Source organism: Pelodiscus sinensis, chromosome 2 (assembly GCF_049634645.1).
Source record: "Pelodiscus sinensis isolate JC-2024 chromosome 2, ASM4963464v1, whole genome shotgun sequence".
NCBI classification, from domain to species: domain Eukaryota; kingdom Metazoa; phylum Chordata; order Testudines; family Trionychidae; genus Pelodiscus; species Pelodiscus sinensis.
In genome coordinates, this window is record NC_134712.1 from 157,131,652 (window position 1) to 157,156,471 (window position 24,820).

General features: G+C 46.0%; 1 protein-coding gene across 5 annotated transcripts in view; it reads right to left on the reverse strand.

Annotated features, from left to right (window-relative positions):
- VWC2 (von Willebrand factor C domain containing 2) overlaps positions 1-24,820 on the reverse strand; it is a 175,613-nt gene that overhangs the window by 98,151 nt on the left and 52,642 nt on the right. Inside the window, exons 1-2 of one of the 5 annotated variants that reach the window (XR_012901848.1) lie at positions 8,421-8,575; positions 5,789-6,576 (exon numbers count right to left, since the gene is read on the reverse strand). Coding sequence is in view for 4 of the 5 variants with exons in the window: in XM_075921687.1 (XP_075777802.1) it covers positions 5,789-6,502 (714 nt within the window). In the remaining variant the exon portion in view is untranslated. Of the gene's footprint in view, positions 1-5,788; positions 6,577-7,836; positions 7,970-8,028; positions 8,285-8,420; positions 8,576-24,820 lie in introns of those variants that run through there. The other 4 variants (XM_075921687.1, XM_025178088.2, XM_006136350.4 and 1 more) reach the window with 4 other exon arrangements.

A 24,820-nucleotide genomic window follows, 5' to 3' on the forward strand; every position in this document is an offset into this window, starting at 1 on the left:
TGCTCTACCAGTTCCCTGAATCTGCCATGTGATCTATGGTACATACTTCACTGCAACTTGCTAATTAGAAGCACCTTGCACTTTCATGATAAGGAAGAGATTTAGGGAGCCGGTACATTCAGGGAGCTGGCTTAAGAGCTGGCTCCCCACAAGCACTGGCTCTTGCCAGCCATAACAGTTCCTTCACTTTGGATTACATTGTGCAAATATTCAGTAAGTCTATGAGACAGAGCAGTCCCATACAAGCTCTTCAACATGAATAGGAGTTGTACAATGTAATAATCCTTTATGTGCTCATTTTTCTACTCTATTTTGTAAATCCATTTGAGAGTTAGGAATGAAGAATACCATGTAAGTGCTAAGTAATATTAATCACCACAACAGCAACTCTTCCTATGCTAATATATAAAAGAACCAATAAGAAGCAGATACATCTGACTTAGTTAGCTAGGCAGCCATAAAACCTATAGGAAATTGCAGAGGTTGACTTGTTGAAGGTTAACAGAAAGATTACGAACACTTGTACTAGAAAAGTATTTATACACCTCAGAAAAGCAAATACAATAAGTGTGATGGATAGGAGTGCTGGCCAGCACCAGGGGTATGTCTAGACTACATGGCTCTGTCGACGGAGTCATGTAGATTTGTTTTTTTGGCAAAGGCAAATGAAGCCGCGATTTAAATGATTGCGGCTTCATTTAAATTTACATGGCTGCTGCGCTGAGCCAACAAACAGCTGATCAGCTGTTTGTCCGCTCAGCGCACTAGTCTGAATGCTCCCCTGCCGACATCAAAGCCCTTTGTTGGCAGCCCCAGTAAACCTCATCCCACGAGGAATGATGAGGCTGCCGACAAAGGGCTTTGATGTCGGCGCGGGAGCGTCCAGACTAGTGCGCCGAGCGGACAAACAGCTGATCAGCTGTTTGTTGGCTCAGCGCAGCAGCCATGTACATTTAAATGAAGCTGCAATCATTTAAATCGTGGCTTCATTTGCCTTTGCCTACAACCCTAATAGACTACATGGCTCCATCGATGGAGCCATGTAGTCTAGACACAGCCCAGGGGACTAAGGGGTGAAACTCAGGTAGCTAGCAAGGGTGTTGCCAAGGGACCAAAAGAACCAATAGGAATACAGCACTGAAATTTGAATTTGATAGATACCTGGTCTGCTCTTCCTTAGGAATTCCTACAAAGTGCTGGAAAGAGCAAATGCAAGGATCAGAATTACCCTGCCTATAAAAATTTTGGCTATGGGAGCAAACTACACCTTGAAGTACAGATCAGCATGTATCATGAGCAGAGGGAAAGGTATCTAGTTGCGATCAGATTTTTCTTTAATTTTGGTTTAAACTTCTGTGTGAATTAATGCTTTCCCTCCCCCATTCACTAACAAAGAGTTGCTCCCAGAGATTCTCTGTGTTTTAATTGGTTTTACTTAGTTGTTCTGTACACCTAGCAGCCAAGTATGCTTTATCATCAAGTATATCTGTTTGTTTGTTAATTTTAAAAAAATCACTTTTTACGGTGATGATTTGATTCTTGAGTCCGGAAAAGTAATGGGGGGGGAGGGGTGTGTCTGTGTGTATTTGCGTGCCTAAGACTGGGTGGTCAGCTACCAGAGACTGCAGCTTGTTTCTCTTTTTTCAAGCTCTTTTGGGGCAACAGAGATTGGGTATACCCCTGAAGAAGGCATTCATGTGTTTCCTCCTGTTTTTTTAGGGTGAAATCACTTGATGGTGGCAGCTTTGGTTTCCCCTGTCCCCCCCCCCCCCCCCCCCCTTAGAGCCAGTGCAGCTGTGACTCTGGGGAGGTTGTTGTTTTTTTGTAAGCAGAGTCTAGAGAGGCAAGGTATTTAAGGTCTTTGCAGGCCCCCATCTTCTGCACTTGGAGTGCCAGAGTGGGGAACAGCCCTGACAATAAGTATGCAAGGACATAAGTGGATCAGTTAAGGTGTCCCTAAAAGCATAATACAGGCAGCATGCCAGATACTCAGCTGCTGAAATCAGTGGAGCTTTGTGACATTAAATTGAGCTGTGACAGCACCAAATGAGGATGTGGCCCAGCCTGCATACCAAAGTACTTTGCTTTAGGCTCCCCTCCCCCCATGGCCGTCAGGAAAAAAAATCCACCTGGGTTACAGAAAGTGAAAATTTTTATTTGAACTTTAACAAAAAAAATCCAGAAAGTGTTCATTTCATTCCTTGCATTTCTGAAAATCAAGTTAAAATCCATAAAGCTATATCCATGTACTCTTTGGTTGGTTTCTCTAGTAATGTTCATTCCAGTTCCTCTTCCCCCCACCCCTCCCAAGAGAAAATGAACATAGTTAGGCTGACAAGTATTAATACATCCACCTTTTTTGGTGTTTCTCTGTGGCTTCAAAGTACCACAAATGCTTTGAAATCCATCTGGATGTGTTGTCTTCCAGAATTTCAAGTGAGTTGCTCATAAATTAAGTTATTTGATAGGACTAAAGTCATGATAAAGCAAAATCTGCAGCAGCTTTGGAGTTTTACCTAATAGGATGCAGGTGGATCAGTTAAGGTTTCAGCATTATTAATTGATGTTAACAAACAGCTCTAGAAATTATTCTAATTTCTGACCCTTTGCAGGGGAGAGGGAAGTGTCATTAAGTGTAGAAGACTAAATTCTGAAGTGATTTATGAAGTACCCAGTTTGACACTAAGTAAAAAAGCCCAGTAATGATGATCACTGGAATGTTTGTTTTTTTTTTAAAAGTCCACTACACATAAAGAACCATATTGGTATGTCCATCTTCATTGAGGAATTCCATTTGAATCACAGTTGAGAGACTGTTCTTTTGGCCCCCATTCCATTAAAGCTGTCTATATGCTGAAACTTCATACCCCAACACAGCCTCCCACAAAAAGCTATAATGCCAGGGGTAGATAAAGCCAACTTTATTAGACTTCTGAGTTTGAATTTTGTTTTTTTCAAGTTTTGCTTTGCAATATTTATTTTTCTTTTTAAACACTAGTAAATATATGCTTCCACATACACACAAATACAATCAAAGTTTGTGTGCAGAGGCATGAATGGAATGAGATAAACCAGACTTCACAGAAACAATACCACTTCCTAAGCAGTGGTAAACTCTCTTCTCTTGGAAGATTTTTTTTTTATTTATATATATATATATATATATATATATATATATATATATATATATATATATATATATATATGCAGGTACACAATGCATCTTTGTGCATGCATACACATGAATATGCATAAAATGTCATGCAATCATTTAAGCAGTCAATTTTTCCCACTTATCAGAATCAAACTCATTGCCATTAATGGAATAGATGTATTCCACCATAAAGAAAACAGAATTATCTGTTTACAAGTATTCCCTCTGACCTAAATCAAATAGTAAACAGAGTACTGTACTTAACATCCATAGGACACTTGTGACTACAGTTATAAAAATGGCTTCCAATACTAGAAACAGATATTTCTGTCTTCAGTTATGCATGGATTTAGTGTTGATCCTATTGCACATTTAAGTTACTTCCCTACCATCTTCATTGTAATGGTATATGAAAATAACCAGGCCCACTGTTTTGCACCTCCCGTATTCTACACAGAGTTAAGGCCTAGCTATGTGGTGTCAGTATGATAAATCATACAGGCTGCAATTAAACTACTATATAGTTGTAGTTATTTTCCTTATTTCACACTGAACACACTCATTCCTATTCATACTGTTCATACCTGGCTAGCAGAGCATGAATAATTGGAAAGAGGAACTATATTATGGGAAAGTTTCATTTAGAAGTGCCAGAATCAGAATGGGGTAAAACAAAGCTGAAACCCAGATCTTTTTCAGAATTATGTTTTATCTAAGGGCACTTCCCAATATTGTACGTCTAAAGGTATCAGACACGATTATTGTCCGTCACCAGTGAGCCTGTGGCTTTTATTCTTCCAACACACACTGAACTTAATAAACCTAACCACATTTTAAGGATGCGCTACTGGCCACAGAATAAGATTCTAACATTAAATGAAGAGGGGCTGGAAAAATGTGGACCAAGCACACATTTAAAAATTCCAACATTAATCTGTTGAGACCTGGAAACAACATATGCAGGAAAGCACAGAATACTAGGACTGGAAGGGACCTCGAGAGGTCGAGTCCAGTCCCCTGCCCTCATGGCAGGACCGAGTACTGTCTAGACCATCCCTGAGAGACATTTATCTAACCTACTCTTAAATATCTCCACAGATGGAGATTTCACATCCTCCCTGGGCAATTTATTCCAATGTTTATACCCTGACAGTTAGGAACTTTTTCCTAATGTCCAACCTAAACCTCCCTTGCTGCAGTTTAAGCCCATTGCTTCTTGTTCTATCCCCAGAGGCCAAGATGAACAAGTTTTCTCCCTCCTCCTTATGACACCCTTCTAGATACCTGAAAACTGCTATCATGCTAAATTGACTTTGCTTCTGAATGTATTTTGCTGAAATAATAAGAATTTCAAACTTGGGTCCTAAAAGGGCACACCAATCACACACATTTAAAGTTATTTCTTCTGTTTTAAAGGAATAAGCTGCTGTACAAAGACTTACGACGCTGGAGAGGAAAAAGAGGAGTGACCCACAGTTTGGTGGCATATGCCCTGAAGAGTGCTAGTATTCTGAGCACAATCACCCCACAATGGGAGGAGGTGCTCCCATTTATTCTCTGGACAGAGCCATTCTTCAGCTTTTTTAGAAGGTGAAGAACATAAAATGCATTCACAAGTTCCTAAAACTGAAAATACCACAGATGACATAAAAGAGATAAGCCGTGTATTTATAACCTTCATTCAATATTTTTTCTCCATCTACACACACACACACACACACACACACACTATGTAACAACAGGCATAAACTGCAAAATTCTGGGCTGAATTTCTAACTCCCTTTGTTATACCCAACTCCCAAAAATTCAGGAGCATTCAGATCTCAGTTTTGATTAGGCCCTTTTCTAACAGATGCACACTCCCAAATGTGCACGCACAACAGTACCTGTTTACAGAATTCAGCTATAATGAAAATCTGTTTACATGGAAGGAAAGAATGAACAAGGAACTGTACAATTAGGCCTTAAGTCAAACACTGTTTCAATACACAAGATGCACTGCGATGATAAAGAACACTAAAGTTTTCTATAAAAACAAAATTTTAAAAATGCTTCAGTATAGAAGTATTCCACTGGACAGAAAATTTGACTAAGTATTGCCATAATCTCTCTGAATCTGAACCATATATTCTGATTAATACACCAATGTCCATAGTCATGCCCACAGAAAATTATGTAATGACATCCCAGTTTGAACACTCTAAAAAATGGATTAAAGTATGCATTGCTGTCACTAATTGTTATATAATGAAAATCAGCCCCAAATGACAATTAAGTTTCACAAAGAAAAAGTTTTATGGTTAATATTATAAAATAAGAGAACTATAAATATAATGGTGAAAATGTAATGAAAATCCTGTGGAAATGAATTGCGCGCACACACTAATGCTGAATGGCTTCGTTGTGCGATGTTTTACTACTATAAATATCAAAGGAATTAATAGAGATCATCTCCCTCACTTCAAAGTGTTACGGTTTCACTGAACCAGAAAGGTCATATTTAAGAGAAAATATAGGTAGGTGTAGGTGCAATATAAAAAAGAAAAATCCCTCTCTAAGAAACAGTTTCAAGAACATAAAGTCACTTTAAAATGACATACCAAGTCTCAAAAACGAGTTTTTAAAAACCCTTACCATGAATTCTTCTAGTGTTTGGTAGGTCTTTCCTCTGAACTCACAGTAGTTCTTCCTCTCTTTGCACTGTGGGCAGCATTGACTGGTATCTACATGAATACACCGCGGATGGAGTTTTGGGCACTCTGGTTGAATGCACAGAGGTCCCTCTTCAGTACAAAGGCAGGGGCAGGCTGAGGGACCTGGTGTAAACTTCTCCCCAATAGCGTAAACGAAGCCACTCTCATCCACACAGCCTTTCCCACGGTAGTCTGGATAAGCGTACTCCTCTGGGGGCTCAGGCGTTGCACTAGCAACAACTTCTGGGAGGGATGATTCTTCAGCTGCCTGAGGTTCTTCTGGAACACCATCCCTTTGCTCCTGTGCTTGAATGTTCCCTGATTTACTGGTTGTTCCCTGACTATTCCAAACTTGTTTTTGCTTAGTCCACGATTCTTTGTTTGAATAATTTCTGTTTCCTTTGTTTTTCCAATCCCTGGTGCCCTCTTCCTGCCCATTCCTTCCAATTTCATTTATTTTCCCTGGGCCTGTCTGACTGTCCCTGGTTGATGTATGATCCCTTTTTTCCTGGCTTGTTTTTATCTCCTGTTTATCTGGAGCCTTGGCCAATTTTTGCACAGGTATGGTGGAGCTACAGAGAGCAACCATGAGACAGCAGGTTACAAGAAGAGAACTAGAGAGAGCTCCAATTGCCATTGCAGTAGAGCTGGGCATCACCTAAGGCATCCCAGAGGGACAAGAGATGCTGCATTCACATCAAAAGGAATGGCTATGTAAATCCACAATCCCTAGGAAGAGAACAATTAGGAACATTTCAGCTCGCTTGTTTTTCACCTTGCATTTGTACTAACGCAACATACAACTTTGTTAATTAATAAGTAAAGGTTTTGTGCTGCTTCTACTCCCCACACTTTGCCTGTATGTTTTTATAGGCTGCATCTTCTTACACCTTTAAGAAATGCTGTACAAACTTAGTGAAGTATAATTAATAAAAGCTGGCATAAAATCAAATATTTTTAATCAGAATGTTTTAAAAATATTACAGCTGTAAAGTGGATATAGCTAGAATTAAAGGAAGCTTTCTAAATAAGCTAGAGCAGACTCCAGAACTCCTATCAAGCATTCACTTCCATTACCTGACTTCATGCATGATTTTCATTAATCTTTTATTCATTTTGATAAGAGCTGTTTTAAAATAACTGCTAGCCAGCATGGTTTCTTTAAGGACAAATACAGACAAGTATTGTTAAAACCAGGAGAGCCAAACTTGATCTCTTTGTAATTTCCTACAGTAAGCATATGCTGTCTGTTTCTTCCTCTGGTTTACAAAAGCAAAGCAAAATAGTTTAGGACTCTATAGCAGAGATTTATAATGTATCAGGATTTTACCACGATTTTACCAGAAGTCCTCCCAATATAACTACCCTGGCTACTGATTAAAAGATATACACAATACCATTTTGTGGGGCAGACAAAAAATGGGATATTTGGTACATATTTACAAGCCTTTCAAATAGTTTCCAGTTTTTTTGTAAAAATTGACATTTGAGCTACCTTTGCACAAAGCCCTTAAAAACCCCCACCGTATCACCTTATTTCCAGAATATCTACAACCCTAGAATAAATGCACTTCTCGGCCTAGTTCCTGTGTAGTATTGGATGAAGAAACGGACCTCAGACGACATGCCACACATTTCACTTTGCTGCCTGCTCTCTCTACTTCCGTGAACAGTTTCTTATCAGCCAGCCAGATTTTTTTTAAAAAAAATGAGAGAGTTGATGACCCATCACAATCACACACACACACACACACACACTGACTGCCAGTTGTAGCCGCGCTAGGGAAGGCAAACTAAGGTCCAAATCTCTTTAACGCAGAAATCCACCTCTGTGTCTGGGCGACGGAGAAGAGATGGAGCAGGAGATAAACAGTTGCAAGACAAACTGTTCAGTGTTCGCCCTCCCCTCCTGGGGGGCGGCTCAAAACTTTCCCCTGGCAGGCAGTCCGTGGGGTCGGAGACGCCTCCCCCTATCCCCGCACAACCTACCTGTGGCGAGCCCCTCTCCAGCCCCAGCCAACTCTGCCTCGGTGCCTGGGATTTCAGAGCCAGCCCTGCCCTTCTCCGCCTGGCAGTTCACTCCGCCATCCGCCCCGCAGTCCCTCCCAACCCCTCCCTCCTGGTCCCAACTTTCCCCGGCTCGAGAGAAAGGGAGGGGAAAGGCAGCGCCCCTTCACCTACACGCGCCAGCCGGAGCCCCGCAGCCGCCTCCTGGCGAGGAGACGCTGCAGCGCCCACTTAGCTCCCATCCTCTCGCCACACTGGGGCGCCGGAGGGGGGCTCAGCTTGCTGCTGCCCCTGCGGGGACATGCACAGCGGCCACCGGCTGCACCTGCCCATTGCGGCCGCGGGGCTGCCCTAGCCCGGCCCCCTTAGTCCTCTCGCAGCGCGGCTGGCAGCGCCCGACTCCCAGGCTCGCCCCCACTGCAGGGACCCGCCTGGGCTCCGCTCTGGCTGCCCAGCTCGCGGCCCCGCCTGGCGGACGCCGAGGGAGGGAGACGCCGCCGGCCACGCTGCAGAGTCCTGGGGCTGCCCCCCCCCCCCTCGCGCCTCTCCCGCCCCACCGCACCTACCGCCCCGTCCTCCGTGCCTCTGCCCTGCCAGTGCCTGCCATGGCTCGGCCGCCGCCGCCGCCGCCTCCAGCTTGTCCCCTTCCCGCCCGCCTCCTGCAGTCCCTGCGTGGAGGGAGGAACCCCACCGAGCTCGGCGGGGTAGGGGAGTGGGATGAAAGGCAGCGCGTGAATTTCAAGTGCGATAGCGCTGAAGTCATTCCAGCTGCGGCCACTCTTATTCCACAATAGGAGGGGCCGCACAGGTGCAGTTAGTCCTGGGCTACTCCAGCTGGAAACAAGCCCTCACACGGGTGTAAAAGGGAAGCCAATAATCAGGATGAGGGCTGCACTCTTTCCTGTCCTTACTAAGATTCTTCCTTTCCCCTCTCCACTCTCCCTTTTCTTATAGTCAGCTTTAGGTTCCGTTCCTCTTTTTTAACGGTAGCGTCCGTTTCACTCATTATTTCTGCGATTCACACCCCTCTGATTTTTTTCCTTCTCTCTCACTTACCTTTCCCCCCCCCCCTCCCAGTTTGTCCTGCTCTCTCCTCCTCTCGCCTCTCCATCCCTTTTCTTCTCTTCATAAGCCCCCATAGGTGCTGGGACAGTTTTATAGTACAGTGCTGCCAAAAGCCATTAAACAAAACGGCAAACCCTATACATGATGGAAACCACTTCAGCTCTACCCCAGCACTCCTGCTCTTAGCACCTATGCCATCCTCCTGAGTATCAGGGTGGCTCTGGGCTCAGCTGAGGCACCAAACAGAAATGAGACATCTGCCATTCATTTGCCACTTAGGGTGCAGCTACACAGCATCCTAAACTCAAAATAAGATACACAATTTGCACTATGGAAATTGCATATCTTATTTCAAAATAGCTTATTTTGAAATTTGGCACATCTGCACAGCGCCAGATTTCAAAATAATGCACTATTTCAAGCCATCCCTTATCCCTCCTGCAATGAGGTTTACCAGGATGGCGAAATAGCGCACCTGTTATTTCAAAAAATGTTTCAAATTAATGTATGGCTTGTGTAGATGCGGGGTAGCTATTTTGGGATACCTCTGGTATCCCAAAAATAGCCATGCAATGTAGATATACGCTTAGAAGTCTTTTCACAAGCAGACTTACCAGTTGAGGGAGGGAACAAATATGCATTTTGATCTAGAATTCTGTCAAAAGTAGATAGGAAACATTACACAGATATTTCATGAAGTTATGCATAGCTAGGTCTACACTAGAAACCTGTGACAGTATAATGTCAGGTAGGGGTTGTATTTCTTTATGACATTTATATATTGGCACAAAGCCTGAGTGTAGATGTAGTTATAGCCGTGAAAAAGAACTCTGAGGTTGTTATAGCTTATTTTGTTCAAAGAATGGAAAACTATGCCAGCCAGAGAACTTTTTGCCAAGAATAAGGTATAGCTCCACTAGGGGGGGTTGCTGGTATACATATAGTGTAGAACTCTCAGAAGCATAGACAAGAACTATGACTTATCAGTTCAACTTATTACTGGAATATACTTTTGCATGCACATTATAGTTTTGTTGCTACACATTTGCATCTGTCTCTTAAAACAATTTTATATATTTAAATATTTTAAACTTAGAAGATGAACAGAATGACGAATTAAAGAAATGAGGGCAAAAACAAGAACACCCAGATGTTAGCACAATAAATCCACCAAAATAATCTCTAAGGTCTTGTCTACACTTCATGGTTTTGTTGAGAAAAGCTGCCTTTGGTTGACAAAACTCTGAAAGTGCTCACTCGGCAATGCAATTTTTGGCAACAAAACTCTCCTGGTTTTGGTGACACAATGAAATCACCTCAATGATCGACATAGGGCTATTTATGGCAAAGATTTAAAGTAGACACCATGCTTGGTTTTGTCACTGTAAATAGCCTCCTGGTGGTGTCCCCACAATGCCTATCCTGACCACTCTCAGCAGCAGTTCAAACTTTACTGCTCTGTAGGCAAGTGTGATACATGTCCAGAAAGGATTAAGCATCTTTCTAATTGCAGAAAGCCACACTTGCCCTGCCCTCCCCCCCACCCCACCATTTATTTATTTCACCAGGTTGGGAACAGGGGGTTGGGCTGCAAAAGGGAGCAAGACCTCCAGCTGCAGATGTGGAGTCTAGGTAGGACTTGAAATGAGTTCAAAATGCAGGCAGGGACTCCTGGCTATGGTAAGTGGTTGGGGTGGGGGGTCAGAAGTGGGCCAAGAACAAGGGGTTAGGGGTGCATGAGCCATGGGAGTAAGGGGTATGCTGAGTCTCCCGGAATCATTATGAGCATTTTAACATTCCCCACTGTAATCCTCTGTGATCTGTAACCACCCAGACACGGCCCCCTCATTGGAATGTAACCAGTTGGACACAACCCCCTTCTGGTTCTCTCCCTCAGCTACAATTTGAACAAGTTTCCTGATGTGTTGAAAAAATGTGGTTTAGGTAGATCTTTGTTATGCTATGTAGTCAAAAGCCTCAATGTTAACAGCTCGCTTGGAAAAATCACATTGCCTTAATAGAATCAGTTGTATTCATGCTTATGAATATGTATGGATTGCATGAGGAAGTGTGAGTGAGAACTACCAATCAAGAGTGTTGTGGACAAGACACAAGAAGTCATTCTTCCGCTCTACTCTGCGTTCATTAGGCCCCAATTGGAGTATTGTGTCCAGTTCTGGGTATCACATTTTAAGAAAGATGTGGAGAAATTGGAGAAGGACCAGAAAAGAGCAACATAAATGATTAAAGGTCTAGAAAACATGACCTATGAGGGAAGGCTGAAAACATTCGGCTTGTTTTAAGGATGTTAAGTATCGGGTAATTGACTAATTGAATAGTCGGTGCATTTTTGCATCGACTATTCGATTAGTCGATATGGCACCTCTGCCTTTGAGTGTAGCAACAGCGCTAAGGCTGTTGCTACACATCAAAGGCAAAAGCACCGAAGCCTGAGATCAGCTGGAGAATCCCCCACTGGCCCCGGGCTCCGTGCGGTGCTACCACATAGAAATGCCATGGAGAGTCTACAGCTGACTCCGGGCTCCCTGCGGCATTTCAAAGTGGCAGTGCCACATGGAGCCCGGGGTCAGCTAGGGAGTCCCCAGCTGATCCAGGGCTCCATGTGGCACTGCTGCTTTGAAATGCCATGAGGAGCCTGAAACCGGGCTCCCCATGGTATTCAAAGTGGCAGCACCACATGGAACAGCTGCCCCCAGGCTATGTGCAGCACTGTCACTTTGAAGTACCCCCCCCTTTTCTCTCTTCCTTGCTGTCTCTACCTGATAGAGGCATCAGGGGGGGGGGGGAGGGAGTGACTAGTCCTTCACATCCCTAGCTTTAGTTTAGAAAAGGGAAGACGGAGAGGGGACATGATAGCAGTTTTCAAATATCAAAAAAGGTGTTACAAGGAGAGAGAAAAATTGTACACCTGGGCTGCTGATGATAGGACAAGAATCAATGGGCTTAAATTGCCACAAGGAAGGTTTAGGTTGGACATTAGGAAAAATGTCCTGTCAGGATGGTTAAACACCAGAATAAATTGTGCAGGGAGGTTGTGGAATCTCCATCACTGGAGATATTCAAGAACAGGTTAGACCAGCGGTCCCCAACCTTTAGAGGCTGCCGGGCGCCAGGGGGCGGGGACACATACACGCCTGGGGGCGAACGGACCCCCCCATAGCCGCGTGCTCAGGGGTGGCCCCTCCCTCCGCAAGTGCCGCGCTCCCGGGGCCGGCCCCCCCCGCAAGCGCCGGGGGCCAGCGCCCCCTCCAAATGTCGCACGCCTGGGGCCGGCGCCCCCTCCTCCCCCAAGTGCCGCACGCCCGGGCCAGCGCTCCTCCTAAGCGCCGGGCGCCCGGGGCCAGCGCCCCCCTCCCCCCAAGTGCCGCGCGCCCGGGCCGGCGCTCCTACTAAGCGCCGCGCGCCCGGGGCCGGCGCCCCCCCAAGCGCCACGCGCCCGGGGCCCTCCTCCCCCCAAGTGCCGCGCGCCCGAGCCGGCGCTCCCCCCAAGCTCCGTGCGCTCGGGGCCGGTGCCCCTCTCCCCCCAAGCGCCGCGTGCCCGGGGCCGGTGCCCGGGGCACGAGCGGCCAATTGGCGGCGCTCCCGGGGCGGCGCTTACTATGCGCCCCGGGCCGGCTCCGGCACACAAATGGCCAGGCGGGCGCACACAAATGGCCCCGCGGGCACCGTGTTGGGGACCACTGGGTTAGACAGACATCTGTCAGGGATGATCTAGACAGTGATCTTGGTCCTGCTGTGAGGGCAGAAGGCTCGACTCAATGACCTCTCCAGGTCCCTTCCAATTCTAGGATTCTATAGGGCAGAACAGCATGTAATACTTTTCATGACTGTAAGGAAGAATTCTGCAAAATGCTGAAAGGTTATAACATATGGCCAGGTGGGGTTCTCTCGGACCAAATATAATAGCATGCTGAATTTGGTACCGGACCAGAGGCAGTAGATCCCTCCCACAGATCTGAAGGGACTTTGGGGACTCTTGTCACCTCATGGCCGATCTCTGGAACGCTGTCACCCAGCCAGCCTGAGCCGGCTGTGAAATCAAAAGTAATCTACACCGCACTTGCAGCCTACCTTCAACTGCCAGCATGAATGTGGTGTGTGTGAGAGTACTGCCGTACCATTAAGAATCTGTACCAATAAACAAGCTTTAGTGCTGCTCAAGTTCACCCTTTGTCCGAGTTTAATCCTTGGCTGGCTCAAGGATGGGTAACAATCCTTTGATCAGTAAAGAAGGTCCCTGCTTTCAGCTTTCTGTACAGGCCAGTGTTCCTTCATGTGCCTTCTCAGACTACCCCACATTTCTGCAAAGCCACCCCCATTTCACATGTAGTGCCAAGAATACAGTCTTTCAGAACAGGATACACTTGCATTAAAGATTCCCCAAATGTCAACTTCTGGACTCCAAACTAAGTCACAACTGACCAGTAGCTGTCTGGAGTCACCAGCTTCCACACAATAGCCATGAGCTTCTCCACCAAGAGGGCTGCTCTCATTTTGGTGACCTTATGCCTCAGGACTGGTGTGAATGCTGCACACAGCTCCAGGAAGCTGGCTTTCTGCATCCAAAAGTTCTATAGACACTACTCATCATACCAAACCTACATGATAATACAGTTCCACCACTCAAAACTTGTTTCCTGATCCCAAAATCAATGGTTCACCTCACTCAGCTGCTGCATGAATACCAAAAATAATCGGGTGTTGTTTCTTCCCATGGCACACAATAGGTCAGGGAATCCTGATTCCTGTTAGGATAGCAAGTTCATGATTAGAGCCCGGTATCTGAATCCACAAAAATGAATGACAGATATCCACAATGACATCCATGGAAGTGGATACAAAGCATATATCCACAAATTTGAAGGATTCCAGATACAAAATTTGTATCTGCATCCACATCCTCATTTTTGCAGCTATCTGCAGATATAAAGCAGGTATCTGCGGTTTTCCAAGCTCTACGCATGATATACTATGTGACTATCCACAAAGTGTCAATGACAGTTACCACAACAGGAGAAAGAAGTGTGGGATCCATCTTTTCGGAGGTGACAGGCACACAGTAAAAGGGGGCTGTTGAAAAACACCATGGAATGCAGTCAGAAGTCCATAGAATGCTAGAATGAAAAACCATGCATCACGGGATACTAAGCCCACCATCCATGATGCACTGCAACTCAGCATACTAGCTACCTACAGTGCACTGCTCCTACAGTTGATGCTGTAACACCAAGGGCATGTCTACACTAAGAAATTATTTCAAAAAAGTAATAATTCTCAAAACAACAAAATCAAAGTAGTGTTTCCCCCAAACAAGGAAGCATCAAATTACTCAGAATAATTTCAAAAGGGCATGTCCACACTGACTGAAGCCTGCCTCAGACTTAGAGCCCTTGGAAGCACTCTGGGGAGGGCACACACTTCCTGTGGCTGCTTGGTCAGGAAAGCTGCAACATGTGCTTTCAGGGGCTTCTCTATGGCTGCATCTCACACGCCACGCCTCCACTGCCTCCCCCCTTGTGGGACACCAAACGGACACAGTGGTTGCCCCTGTGGATGCCATAGCACTCACAACATGAGGCCAGAGCTGCTTCAAAGCAGTGCCAGGCTCATGGGCCTCATGCTGCAGCTCATGGCACAATACTTCCAAACTACCCACATGTTGCTCCAACAGGACGAGGACCAGCCCGGATCGCAGGCCCTCATCACCCAGGTCCTGGCACTCCTGCTGCAGCGCATGCCCCACAATCCTCTGGACACCGTGGAATGCCGCTTCTGGTGGAGGGAGACCAGTTTGGACTGGTGGGACTGCATTGTCCTGCAGCTATGGGATGACCAGCAGTGGCTCCAGATGTTCCCCATGTGAAAGGCCACTTTCCTGGAGCTCTAAGTGACTTGCCCCTGTCCCCAAGGGACAGGATATGTGATTGAAACCTGCCATCCCCATGCAGAAGCACCCTGTGGAAGCTCACCACACCAAACAGCCACTACTCCATCGGGAAACAGCTCTGCATGGGGAACTCCACTGTCAGGACCATGCTCATACAAGTAGCAAAGGCCATCAACCATATGCTGATACGAAGCGTCGTCACTCTGAGCAACGTGGACACCATCATGGATGGCTTTGCCACCCTGGGCTTCCCCAACTTCAGGGAAGCCATGGACAGCATGCACATCTCCATTCTGGGCCCCAAGCACCGTGCCTTGGACTACATAAAGATAAAGGGGTACTTCTCCATGGTGCTGCTGCAGGCCCTTGTGGATCACAAGGGATGCTTCACTGATATCTGCTAGTCGGGGAAGGCACACAATGGCTGCGTGTTCTGGAATTCATGCCTGTTCCAAAAGATGCACGCTGGCACTTGTTTCCCCAACTGCACCATAAGAGTCGGGGAAATGGATATGCCCTTCTGCATCCTGGGTAACATTGCCTATCCCTTACTCCCCTGGCTCCCTTACTCCTACATGGGCATCCTGGACCCACCGAGATGGTCTTCAACACCAGGGTGAGCAGGTGCCACCACATTGTGTTGGAGTGCACATTCAGCCACTTAAAGTGGAGGTTCAGGAGTCTCCTCACCTGTCTGGACCTCAGCAAGTGCAACATCCCCTTTGTGGTGGCAGCCTGCTGTGTCCTCCACAATGTTTGCAAGAACAAGGGGAAGACTTTCCTTCCAGGTTGGGGGCCAGAGACTGAATGGCTGGCCTGGGCATAAGAGCAGCCCAACACCAGTGCCATACAGAGAGCACATCAAGGGACTGTGCTCATCCTCTTCTTGAGGAAGAGTTTTGTTCAAGGCTAGCTGTAAGACTCTCCCCCTGTGCCACTCCACAAGGGGCCCCTGCATTCCCTCTGTGTGCCTTTCCTCCCCAACCCCTCCCTTCTCGTCCCATCTTCCCCCTCCCATGCAAAGCAAATAAAAAAGCCTTCTTTTCTGAAACAGAGCTGTTGGCCTCCGTCGGTCAGTTGACCATGGATGACGTATCCTAGTTCTCGTCTTGGTTCATGTCGGATTGTCTGGGATAGCGTCGGGGACAGCGTCGTGGGTGGCTGAAAAGGCCAATCCGGGACAGGCATTCTTTGCCGCAGAAGTCGCAGCTGTAGGTGGTTCCCTGGCTGTTGTTGTTGCGTAACTTCCTGCGGGCTCGCTTTTCTTCTGATGCACGCATCATGTTCGTTTCGCCTGACTTGAGCTGTGTGGTCAGGGTGCCCCTCCACTTCGGGCGGTCTGCTGCGAGGTCTTCCCAGGACTGCGTGTTTATGTCGATGGCTTTCATGTCCCTCTTCACGACATCTTTAAATCGCAGGTTCGGGTGCCCTGTGGTTCTCTTCCCAGATGCCAGTTCCCCGTAGAGGATGTCCTTTGGGATCCTCCCGTCCTCCATGCGGCGTACATGGCCAAGCCAACGCAGGCGACGTTGTCGGAGCATGGTGTACATGCTGGGGAGGCCGGCTTGAGTCAGAACTTCGAGGTTGGAGACTTTGTCTTGCCAGGTAATGCCCAGGATGCGGCGCAGACCTCGTAGATGGAAGGCGTTCAGTCTCCGCTCTTGTCTCGCGTATGTGGTCCATGTCTCGCTCCCGTACAGCAGGGTGCTGATGACGCAGGCGTTGTACACTGCCATCTTTGTTGCGGTTGTCAGCCTGGGGTTGGTCCACACTCGGGTTGTCAGGCGGGCTAAAGTAGAGGCTGCCTTCCCGATCCTCTTGTCGAGCTCAGCGTCAAGGGAGAGATTATCGGTGATGGTGGAGCCCAAGTACGTGAACTGGTGGACGACGTCAAGCTGGTAGTCGTCTACTGTGATGGCTGGTGGAGTGACAGTGTCCTGGCTTAGGACGTTTGTTTTTTTCAAACTGATAGTCAGCCCAAAGTCTTTGCAGGCCATGGAAAAACGGCTCATCAGCGACTGTAGTTCTTCCTGGGTATGTGTGACGACTGCTGTTTCTGAAACAACTGGACTGTTTATTGGTCAGATACACATCAGGGAGGAACTGGAATGGGAGAGGCACGAGGAAGAAGGGGTGCTCAGGGATGGGGCTGGAACTGACTCCTCTCTCTAGTTAGTTGGGAGGCTTCAGCTGTCCGAGAGGTCCCACCACCACATGTTCTGGGGCCCTGGCAGTGCCTCTGGTGGACTAGAAAGGGAAGTCATGGTGGGGGCGGGGAGGTGGCTGGTGACACACTCCATGAACAAAGCTATTAGCTCCATCACCGAGGTGAGGGAGGAGTACATGGCCTCGTATTGGCACACTAGCTGTGTGTTTCCATGATGCCAGACTCCTTAGTGGTGGCTTGTCATGGGAAGGTGTCCCACCACAGAGGCTGGACTAAGGCAAGCCTCTCCAGGAACCTTGTGAGAAGGAGCGAAGGGTTCCAGTGTGAGTATCATTGGGCTGAGTGCTCTGAACTGGTGCTGTTGTGCAGCCCCCAGGTGGACTAGACCAGGCAAGGAACACACACTGCCCCTCATCTCACTGCTTGCCCCCGCATGCAGATAAGGAAAGTTATAGTGCCTTCCCCAGGGTTATCTGAAGTCTGAGAGACATCCTGCAGGGAAGGGGAAGGGGGCACACTGGCTCCAGGGTGGGGAACAGCCACTGGCTGTTGGGCATGATTGCCTGACTGGCCTTCTCCTGCTCCTCCTCCGTCCACAACGCTGCCCTCATGGAGGCTGATGCCGGGCTCCGCGATGATGGGGGGAGGTGACCAGCACCCCTCCCAGGATGGCAGTCAGCTGCTCAAAATAGTGGCATGTGTGGTGCCGCTCCAGAGCATCCGCTCTGCTCCTTGGCCTTCATGCAGACCTGGTCAAGAGTCCAGTTTTGGCTAGGCTGGTGGTGATTCGGCCGTAGACATCTGCATTCTTTTTCCGGGTGTAGAGATCCTGGAGGTTGGTTTCCTCACCCCCAAACCTCGATGAGGTCCAAGATCTCCACATCTGTCCAGGCTGCAGCTCTCCTGCGTTCCTGGCCAGAGGCCCTGAAAGAGCATTGGGGTCGCTCAGGGCTCCATTGGATCCTGCTGTGTGGCACGGGGCTGACAAAGCTGGTCACATGCCACAAGCCCTTCTCCTGCAGCCTGGAGTTTAAGCTATGCAGGAGAAAGGGAGCAGTGGAGATGGCAGATATGGCCAGAGTGGTCAGTGCTGCAGCTGTGAGAGGCCTCTGAAGGCCAAGTATTTTGAGTTAGCATCACTGGAGCATCCACACTAATGTTATTTCGAAATAACTTTGAAATAAGCATCGTTCCCCAAGGAAAACAGGAGTACAGATTGTACAGATTTTGAAATAAGGGGCTTGGTAATGTGGATGCTCTGCTTATTATTTCAAAATAGGGGGGGGGGGGGAGTTATTTCAAAATAACTCTCTAGTGTAGACCATGGCCAAAAAAGGGATCACAGTGTGAACATGCTCCAGCCCCAACTGGCTAACTGGAACTGCTAAGCATCTCCCACCATTAACGGGAATACTTACCAATTAACCTGTTATCCTTTCACAGAGCTAGTTTACATGAGAAATGCAGGATTTATTGCTTTCAGTGCACATAGCACAAGAGGTCTGGTTCTGCATAGTCCTTTAACAGTTGGGTATTTTTACTGCTATAGAAAGAAGAAACACTTCCCCTTAATTTATTATTGCTGCAGGACATACAGGGGTTTCTATTCTTGCATCTGAGCAATGACATACTAGGAGATCGTGTTAGGAATGCAGTAATGAATATCAGATACCCAGATGCTTGATGAGTTGAGGACTGACTACAACACCTAAGAGATGTGAGAAATCAGTTTGCCAGCTCTTGCAATTTAATCACGAGTCATGCAATATTTGGTGTTTTTTCTTTACAGCTGCATCTCCAAGGTTCATGTAATTTCAAGTGTATTTTACATAATTTTTCTTATTTTTAAGGACAAATTTCTTGCCCTTATGGCCACAAAGGGAAAACTCAAAAGCGATCCAAGTTCACACTAAAGGATTAAAAATGAGAAAAAGAAAAAACTCGCCTTTTAAAAAAGCTCAGGATTTGAATGACGGCTTGGCAATACTGGAATGAGTTCTAAAAAGAGTGGAAGGAGCCGAATGAGGGACCCAATAATGGCCAAAGTTAGAAACATTCTGAAGGCTCTCAAAGGAGCTGGAGTTCAGCCAGGGACCAAGTGCTCTCTTGAGAGAGATGAGAAAGATTCCATGTAACTGTCTGCCAGAGTGATGGGGGTAGAAAGAGAAATCTGCAGGGGCATGGAGACAGTGAGGGGATGATTAGGAGAGTGAGACATTAAATAACAGGTAGATAAAAGTGATTGGAATGGCGAAATGGCAGTGTTTGTTGGGCCTGCTTGGAGTTCTGATAGTATCGTGGGTCTTATTTACACATGCAGCTAGTACATGGCGAGCTAGCATGTAAATCTACTTCACTCTAGCCTGCCAGGCATTAACCTGCCAGGGTGACCCTACTGCTGTACACTAAAATTTCCCTGAGGCTTGTGCACACTATTGCTTATTTTGGTGTGACTTATCTCTCTCAGGGGTGTGAATAAGCTGCCTCTCTGAGTGATACAAGTTATACTGATCTAAGTGCTGTTGTGGGCACTGCTATGTTGGTGCTTCGTAGCTGTCCTGCCTACATAGCTACTGCCACTCAGGGTGTGTCGACAAAACCCTGTAGTCTAGACAAAAGTGGACTTGTGTGAATAGAACCATACCTACACTACTGCCGCGTTCTGTCGATAGTAAGTCGACAAAACATGGCAGTTTTGTTGACAGCAGTAAACCTCATTCTATGAGGAATAACACCTTTTTTCAACAGTTATAGCGCCTGTTCTCGAAATTACATCCACACTGTGCTTTTGAAAAAAAGAGAGCTTCTAGATTCTCGGTTGAAAAAGCGGCTTGCTTTGTCGACAAAACTGGCTATAGTCTAGACGCTCTTTTTCGACAGAGGCTGTGTCAACAGTATCTGTTGACAAAGCCTCTGTCAACAAAAGCCTGTAGTGTAGATGTACCCTCTGGGTGGTGAAGTAATTATTTTGAAAGGATTGTTCTCTCCCACTGGTTCACAGCATCTACATTAGCAGCACCACAGCACCTTGATACAGCTGCACCATTGTAGCTATTCTAGTATAGACTAGCCCTTAATGTTCACTGATCTACAGATGGGAGTAGGTCAACGCAAACTAGCCAACTTTTAGGGCATGTTAGCAGGGTCCACATGGATAGTTCGTTCATAGCAGGCTTGAGCACTGTTCATTTCCACTCTGGCTTGCCAGGCACTGTTTGTCTAAACAGGTCTTCAAAGATTTAGGATAACTCACAGCACAAGATGTGGATGCCCAGAACGAAAATAAAAGGTGCTAAGAAGCACTGAGTATCATTGGGTGTACGGGGGGAAAACCACCAAACAGAACAAGCCCTTTACTGTAGTCACTGTCATCACTTTTAATTAGCAAAGCAGATGTTTCTCTTTTAGTTGCTCTTTCTGAGGTAAAACAGAGTTGCAATAGGATCTGAAGTATTCTGGATCTGAAGTAGCACTTATTTGGATAGATGCACATCATAGCTTTGTTTTACAGCACATTACAAAATAATGCCTTTCAAATAGCTTGTCTGAAAACAAGACAGTAATGTAGAAGCAAAGTCTGAGTACATATTATAATTATACATGTATGTTTAAAAGGCTTTGATATAAACAATTACTTTTAAAAGTAATTCAAGAAGTTTTTTTTCCCCCTTAACCTAGATTTTCTTCCCCATTTTCATGGTTCTACTTTTTCAACCAGTTGTCTGCAGATACTGAATGTGCTGAGCCAGCTGTTTCTTTTTCTTCTTGTTTAATAATTATTTAGTTGTTTTACAAGTAAATACGGAATATAGTGAGGTAGTATTATACAACCTGTAATTAAGCCTGTAACTTCATTAATTGTTTTAAATTATTCAGTTTAATGCAGTTGGAGATATTTTGCAACAATATAATTTCTGTGTTTTACATGCTGAATACAAAGATTTATCCAACTAATCTCAGATTTTAAGGTCATGAGCACAGGGACTCTCTTTTTTACATGTCCATGCGCAGTTGGCACACTATTTGGGATATTGACGCAAATAATTATAGTAGATTTTTCTTCTGTTCTGAAAGTATATTTTTGCTTATTACTTGAAAAACAAATTTTCTTCCAAGAGCAGTGGGCAATTTAGTTTTGTAAGAACACAGTAAATCTATAAACTGTCCTCTAAAGTAGATTGCTGCTACTTATTTTTAAAAAAGCCCAATGCTTTTCAGATAGCACTCTTTCTTAGCTGAAAACATCTGAGTTTCTATTTAACTCAAGTCAGTATGATGTCAACTAAAGTTGGATTGAAATAGGATGCTGATTCTGAAATAAGATTGTCTACACACAGGCTTGCACTGAAACAACTAAAAGTGTTAATTAAAACCAATTGAGTTAGTTTGGCTCCTGTTTGTATGTAGAAAAGCTTTTATACCATTTAAAACATTTTGGTTGTTTTTTGATAATACCTATATAATTAAAACTATGAAGAGAAAACTCTCGGGGGAGGGGGAGTTGCGCAAGAGGGCTTTTTCCTGAATGGGAGAGTCATTGTATTTGCGGAAGAACACTGACAATCTTACATTAGGTCGTCAGTGTTCTTGCGCAAATTCACAGTGGCCAGTGTAGACAGCTGGCAAGTTTTTGCCAGTCTAGACGCAGCCTATGTGGCTGAAGATCTTGGTTCTCTGTAATCTATATTATTTGAAGGTTTTGGATGTTGCCAGACCTTCAAATAATCTTACTACACACTTTTGTGTTTGTGCCTCTCTAATGATACCCATGCACATACACAAATACGGATTCATGGCACACTATTAAGGGCAAAATCCTTCCTGTCACTCTCATGAGTTTTATCTTTGAAATCAATAGTTTTAAATGTGCTAATATAAACAGGCTTTGGCCCACAGTTTATTGAATATAAACAGAAAGAGAGGGAAAGGGAAGAAGGTTAAATAATGTACTGTAAATGTTTTACTGTGCAAATGGAGATCTTTGTAGAGCCTTAAGTAATCTAGGGGTAGGGGACTGAACTCCCTGTTCCCACCTACCTTTTGATCACAGAATTTCAGTGTCAAACTTTCTAGAACAGAGATTTTCATCCTTTCTGTATTAATTACACCTCCACCATCCACCCAATATCCCTGAATCCTTTCTATGTCCCTATCTCAGAATCTTCTGTCCTAATTCAAACCAAAATATGCTAGTATTTGCTTGGATATTTTAGTTCATTGCACCATTTACGGCTAAGGAAGGCATTTGTGCTAATACTAATACTTGATAATATCACTTTTGAAAGAAATGAGGCAAACATTATAATTTGTAGTTTACTGAAAATTTAATGGAATTGGAAAATCCCCAAGCTCCATTTTTAGGTCCAATTACTGAAGCTGATAACATTCAGGAGGTTCTCTCTGCAAACAGACACAGGGGGATACTTTTTTTTTTTTTTTTAAAGGAGTTCAGCCTAAAAATGACATAGATTTTGTGGTCAAGGAAACTGACAGCTTCTTAGACAACTAGACAATCAGCCCGTCATAAAATGAGATGTTCAGGTCTCTCCTCCACGTCCTATTCTCTTTCTATCTTGGTCTTCTCTCCTGAGCCTCCGGTTTCTCGCTCCGTCTCTCTTTCTCTCCCCTCTTCCTACTGCCTCCCCCCACTCTCTCTCAGCTCTCCTCTGTCTCCTGCCTCTCTCTCCGTCTCTTTTTCCTCTTTTCCTGCCCTCCTGCCTCTCACTCTCTCTCTCTTCTCCTCCTCCTTCATGGGGAGCGTGGAGCCCAAACGGCTGTTTGTGCTGCTTGTTCCCACGCAGCAGCCCGACTGAGCTGCAGCTGCCCCCCTGCATTGTTTCCCTTCACCTCAGCACTGATCCTGAAGCCTCCCAGTTGTCCTCCCCCTCATTCTTTTACCCTCCCCCCAGCCAGGGTCTGTTCACGGCCAGGGGGCGGGGCCTGGAGCTGCTGTCACACTGCATGTCACCGCCCCACCCCGCTTCACCTCCAGCCAGGCTGCCACGGGGGAGCAAGCGGCCGTTTGGGCTCCTCCATGGCGGCCCAGCTGAGCGGCGCAGAATTCAACTGAGCGCCACGGCAGGGAGTGAAGGGGGCAGGGTGGTGACGTACACGGCCAGGCCCTGCCCCCTGGCTGAGTATATCACTGCCCTGCCCCTCTTTTCCTCCTGCCATGGTGCTTGGCGGATTTCTGCGCTGCTCAGCCAGACCGCCGTGGGGGAACAAGCGGCGGAAGTGGCCGTTTGGCGCCGCAGTGCCCATGCAGCACCCCTGCTTGTGCCGCTTCCTTCCATGCGGCAGCCTGGCTGAGCAGCACAGACGTTAGCCGAGCACCATGGCAAGAGGCAACAGTGCCCCCCAGAGGCAACACAACGCTACAGCATTACAGTGTCACAGACATTGGGCTAATATATATGTGACTAGCCAGACGACAGGATTTTCGCCCGCCCGCCCACCCCTCTCTCTCTCTCTCTCTCTCTCTCTCACTCTCAGCTCTCGTCCACCTCCTGCCTCTCTCTCCATCTCTCTCTCTTTCTCTTCTCCCCTCCCGCCTCTCACTCTGTTTCTCTTCTCCTCCTCCTGCTGCATCTCTCTCTCTCTGTCCTCTGCCTCCTCTGTTCTCCTCTCTGTCTCTGCTCCACTTTCCTACTTTTGAGTCCGGCGCCCTTTCCTGATGTCAGACGCATGCTTATCCGAGCCCCGCCCCCTGGCTGTTCCCTCTAGGTAAGGCTGTTGCCCCCCGCCGTGGTGCTCGGCTGACTTCTGCACCATTCAGCCGGGCCTCCCCACGGGAGCAAGCGATGCAAGCAGCTGTTTGGGGTCCGTTCTCCTCATGCAGCATGGGGGTACTGCATGGGGAGTGTGGGGCCCAAACGGCCGCTTGCTCTTGTGCGGCGGCCCGGCTGAGCGGCGCAGAAGTCAGCCGAGCGCCACTGCGGGAGGCAACAGCACTTCCCGGAGAGAACAGCCAGTATTTCAGCGTTACAGAGTCACAGACATTGGGCTACTATATATATGATAAGAGGAACCATCACTGAATTAGCTTGGAAGCTATAGATTTTACCAACCATTGGTTACACTGGCATAAAAATGTACAGTACTGGTGCAATACCAGAGAACGTCAGAATACTTTCAAAATTAATATCTGCATACTTTGGCAGGACCCAGGCAAGGTAATTTTGAACTGAATTAATCTTATTTGATGATTAACCCTCTAAATTCTACTGAGAATAATTTGATTGAACTGACATGAGACATCTGTAACTCCATTTCCTGTAACATATGAGTGGAAGGAAATAAGGATATATATTTAAAGATCCACATTTCCATATTGGTACCAAAGTCACCTGCCCATATTAGTATACGACTAGGATACAAATTTCCTTTTATAACAAAATTATGAATAAAATTAGAGTTGTACTAATTTAATACCTCTAGAAAAGTGTGATCCAATATTGAGTTATATTTTGACACTGTCAAATTATCTAAATCATCTTTCTTTTGCCTTCTATAATTTCTTATTTGCTTTAAAAGTTTTTTGGCTAATGAAACTGAAAATATAATAATTCTCCAGTCTATACTTTAGAGTTAAAGAACACAGATCAAAAGAAAAGAAAGAATCTTAGCAGAGGTAATTGCATTACCTAACTGAAATGCATTTTACAGCCTATCTTTCTCAGAAACGTGTCAGTTTAAAATAATTAATTTCCAGTTGCTTTTTAAAATTAGAGCAAGGCTATGTTTGATATTAGGTGTAGCTGTGAACTTAGCAGATACCTCAAATCCATCAAAAGTCACACAGGCATGTGCATTCAGGCCCCTAAAAA